At 32.8% G+C, this 4,056-nt stretch overlaps 1 protein-coding gene across 3 annotated transcripts; it reads left to right on the plus strand.

The window, feature by feature from the left end:
- Positions 1 to 245: 245 nt before the first annotated feature.
- LOC111401882 lies at positions 246 to 2,986 on the plus strand. 3 transcript variants are annotated; one of them, XM_023029846.1, is made up of 4 exons: positions 246 to 475; positions 588 to 666; positions 1,646 to 1,811; positions 2,723 to 2,986. In XM_023029846.1, exons 1-4 carry the CDS (start codon positions 439 to 441, stop codon positions 2,753 to 2,755), a joined length of 315 nt encoding a protein of 104 aa, XP_022885614.1. In that variant the 5' UTR covers positions 246 to 438; the 3' UTR covers positions 2,756 to 2,986. The 3 variants fall into 3 exon arrangements, with proteins under 3 accessions (XP_022885614.1, XP_022885612.1, XP_022885613.1); XM_023029844.1 differs by having other exon boundaries at positions 1,646 to 2,986; XM_023029845.1 differs by having other exon boundaries at positions 246 to 442; positions 1,646 to 2,986.
- Positions 2,987 to 4,056: the final 1,070 nt, after the last annotated feature.

Here is a 4,056-nt window from a genome sequence, read left to right on the forward strand (position 1 = left end):
TGTAATTAAGCTGGATTGTAATTACACACAATTCAGATTTCAAAAATCATATATAGGAGTGGGCAAAAACCCGCCCAACTCGATTAAATCGCCCGACCCAACCCAAACCGATCGGGTTGGGTTAATTTTATTTATTTATTTATTTATTTATTTATTTATTTATTTGGTCCATGGGTTACCTAATCGGGTCGGGTTGTGGGTTGACAAGGGAAACCGCCCAACCTGACCCACCAACATTTAAAGAAAAAAGAAAGAAAGAAAGAAATAGTGAAACACCACTTAAAAGCCCTAAATGAGTAAGTTTCTCACTCACTACAAAAATCCCTAAATTCTCTCGTTCCCTCTCTCTTGCTCCCACTCAAATCGTCGACAACAACACCCTTTTTTCCGACTGCCCCAAGCCGGTCACTCGACGTCCAACTCTTGGAAATCCACAAGATGGGTATATTATTTCACTCTTCATTTTTCAGGTTTTGTAAGTCACAATTTGATGAATTTTTTCCCATCTTTTGAACCCTTTCAAGAGTACTATGATTCAGTGGTGAAATCTTCTTATTTGGCTTTGTTTGGTGAAAATGTATTCTCGGTTTTTGGGTTCAAGGCTATGCTAGGGACTCGCAAACAAAGGAAGTCGAGTAAGGGCTTAAGGTTGCTTCTTCTGGTAATGTGAGTCATGTATTTCTTAGTTTTTTTTTTATTTTTAATATTCACTTAATTATATATTTTGATCTTTGTTGTTGCATTTGAAAGATAATATTGGGTTTGTTCATCTTCAATGGCTCGTTTATCTGAGATGGATTATGAATTTAATCATGGATTAGTAATATATTTCTTATTTAGCCCCTGTTTTAATTCCTTATTTAGCCCATGATCAATCCATGTTGGTAATCTTATTTCTACCAGTTTGATTTTGATTAATGGAAAGACAAATCAAATTCCATTAAATGCTGTTATTTGTGATTTGTGATTCTGTTGCTTGTTCTTTTATGGATAATTAGTGTAGTGTCCTATTTATTGTTGAAAGATTGAGTGAGATTGATGAGGCTTTGGTTTTGATTAATTGGTACTATACCTTACCGTAAAAAATGGACAAGTTCTTGCCAATCCTTAAATGGACAAGTTAAAGCTTTCTTATTTACTTACGAATGCACTTGTTTAAGCTTTATTGATAAGTTGTCCCAAACCAATCAACCCAACCCAACCCGACCGATACTTGATTGGGTTGGGTTGGGTTGGGTTTCAACCTTGACACGGGTTGGGTTGGGTTAAATTTCGACCAAACCAATCAAGTTGGGTTGGGGAAAAAACCGACCCGACCCGACCCGACCCAACCCAACCCACGCAAACGCCTAATCATATCCGATTTGGATAATACATTCCAATTGCCACAATTCATGTTTCATTGAATTCAACCTTGGAGGAACAACTATAAAAAGTACACTATCATCTTGAAGAAGCATCAAATATTCACTTGTGCCAACAAGCAACATTTACACAGCATGGAATCCGAATCACAACCTTCTAGCAAAAGATATTGACACTGTGCATTTTCAACGAAGTTCTAAAAAAACGAGTTCTATCTGAAACACAATGACAACCACCTGAGTTTGGTTCCACTGTGTTTTTTGGTGTGGGGGAAATGAAGATTTGGCCATTGTCGGAGCTGGGCATCACAATCTTCACGGTTGGGGAGTCGGGGCTTCGATTTGGGAGAACGACTTGCGAAGAGCAGTTGTGCATCGAGGGATTTCGCCTTAACCGGATTTCAATTTCACTACCACAATGCGAGTGAAATCGACGGGGAAAATAAGGTGGGACTTTTGCTTTATATCTTCTACATCTCTGCCTTGCTTTGTTTTCATTTGGGATATAAAGCTAATTCAAAGTCAAACAACTCTACTGCTGACTTGCTGCTCCACGCCTTTGTCACGTGAATAGGACATGATTTCTAAAAAATTCAAATTTCTGTGGATTTCTTGTCAACTAGTTATGAACAAGAGGCAAAAGTGTATTTTTTTACGGAGGTGTATCCAAGCCCTTTACCTTTTCTTTAGTTGTCATTACTATGCCTATTGTTCAACCTTCATACACAAGTATCAACTTCGTGACCCTTTAGCTCCTCTTTAGTTATGTTAGAAATTAAAATTCTAATAAATTTTGATAAAATAAATAAAAATTGTAGATATCATAAAATGTAGAGTTAATTAATGATTAAATTTTAGAAATATTTTTAACTAGATCAAACATGAGCCTATATAACACTTAGCCTTGTCCATTCGAATTGGGTAAAGCACTTGGTCAACTAATTGATGCTATAACATCATCATGCGCACCAAACGACGTAGCTCTAACATGCAGTAAGTTTGTGAGCTCGGATGGAGGAACTGGGGATCAAAGTGGAATATTTGCGATCTTCCATGCTTCTGTGTTTTGCACCATTCTTATAAAATAAAGTAATTTTCTTGGAAAACTTTATTCTACCTTTTTTAATTGTGAAATGCTGCGTCAAAATTTGTTTTCAATTTTAGCTTCATGCTGTTCTACAGGTGTAATTTCTTCAATTTTGAGTATTTCACTTTGAAGTTGCAATTAGTCGATGGGTTAAGTTTATAACTCTTGTGCATGTGGTTTTGAAGTATTTTTATTAGGAAATTATGTGGTTAGAACTTAATTTTGTTATGGATAATTATTTGATGGAAATTTTTGCGTATTTTGGATGCAGGTTTTGAGATTCCAAAGTTTGAATATTTATTAAACAGTTATCATTTATCAAATTCATCAGTTGAGTTTACCTGGAATGAACGTATGATTATTGTATCATCAATGATGATCTTTTTAATAATTTCTAGCTCATTTAAAAAATTTATTTTTCTACACTTCTTGGAAATTTGTTCATATGTTATTTTCTCCATGAATTTGAAGTAAAGTTAAAATCTTTATATGTCATGGAACTGCAAATGTATATATCAATGTTTAATAGTTTGATTTATTGGTGACCATATAACATTTTATATTAAGCAACGTTTGTGAAGAATTATAGCTCGTATATAAGTTAAAAGAGATATTGCCAAAATAAAATTAAAAGGAAAAAAAAAAAAAAAAAACCCACTAAATCCATGGAAAAACATTTTTTTTTAAAAGGTGGAAAATGTTGCAAAAATGGGTTGCACCTAGAAAATCAATTCTAGGGAAAATTTGGCCAATCAAACAAGAAAAAAAATAATAATAAAAAAATCATTTCCATGCAAAATAGAGGGCATCAACCATGATGTTAGTTGATAGAATTCATGATCGACAGACCCTGAGTTGTGCATGAAATGTGACGTTTTACATAACAAATTCTGTTGGAATTTGTAAGGTTGAAATCATTAGCTCCTTTCACTTCAACATACACTTATTTTATTTTATTTATTTATTATTATTTTTTTTTCATAGACATATTTTACCAACCAAAACGGATACTTAAACTTGTTTTGTGCGTCTTTCCGTTAATTAAATACTAAATCGATAGAAGATAAAGTTGTCGGTCATAAAAAAAGGGCCAAAAACAGTAAACCTCATAAATTAGGAGAGCAAAGCCTATTTTTTATTGCTTCTCCCAATCATAACTAGCTGATGCCTGTACGTAGAAACAGCGAAATATATTTTACCACACGTCGGTTAGAAAGTGATAGCTATACTTACTTATTTTATTTTAATTAATTTTTGGTTTGTTTATATTATTTATTTTTATTTTTTCATTATGACTAGAAGTAGAATCGTTTGACATGATTTTGAAAAGTCAAAAGGATATTTGAAATTCAAAAGTTGCTTTTGAATCTATTTGTCTAATTTTATTAAAGTGTTTTTGGTAGTTATAATATCTTTTAGAGAAAATTGGTTTGATATGACTTTTTTAAAAAACACTTTCGAAATGGAAAGTGTTTTTAAATATTATTTTTTAAACAAAAATTAAGGTAGTTTTTTCTAACAACTGTTCTACAAGATACAAAAATAAAAGTAAAAACTATTTCAAATGGCCCTTAATTATCATTCAGTAATAAGAAGATGGACTGA

This window comes from Olea europaea, chromosome 10 (assembly GCF_002742605.1).
Source record: "Olea europaea var. sylvestris chromosome 10, O_europaea_v1, whole genome shotgun sequence".
Lineage (NCBI taxonomy): Eukaryota > Viridiplantae > Streptophyta > Magnoliopsida > Lamiales > Oleaceae > Olea > Olea europaea.

Bases quoted from the DNA above. Each gene is read 5' to 3' on its own strand.
- LOC111401882 (XM_023029844.1), top strand. From the start codon at position 439: ATGGGTATATTATTTCACTCTTCATTTTTCAGGTTTT. The intron at 476-587 runs GTAAGTCACAAT...ATGTATTCTCGG, and splicing joins CTCTTCATTTTTCAGGTTTT to TTTTTGGGTTCAAGGCTATG. The intron at 667-1,645 runs GTGAGTCATGTA...GGGGAAATGAAG, and splicing joins AGGTTGCTTCTTCTGGTAAT to ATTTGGCCATTGTCGGAGCT.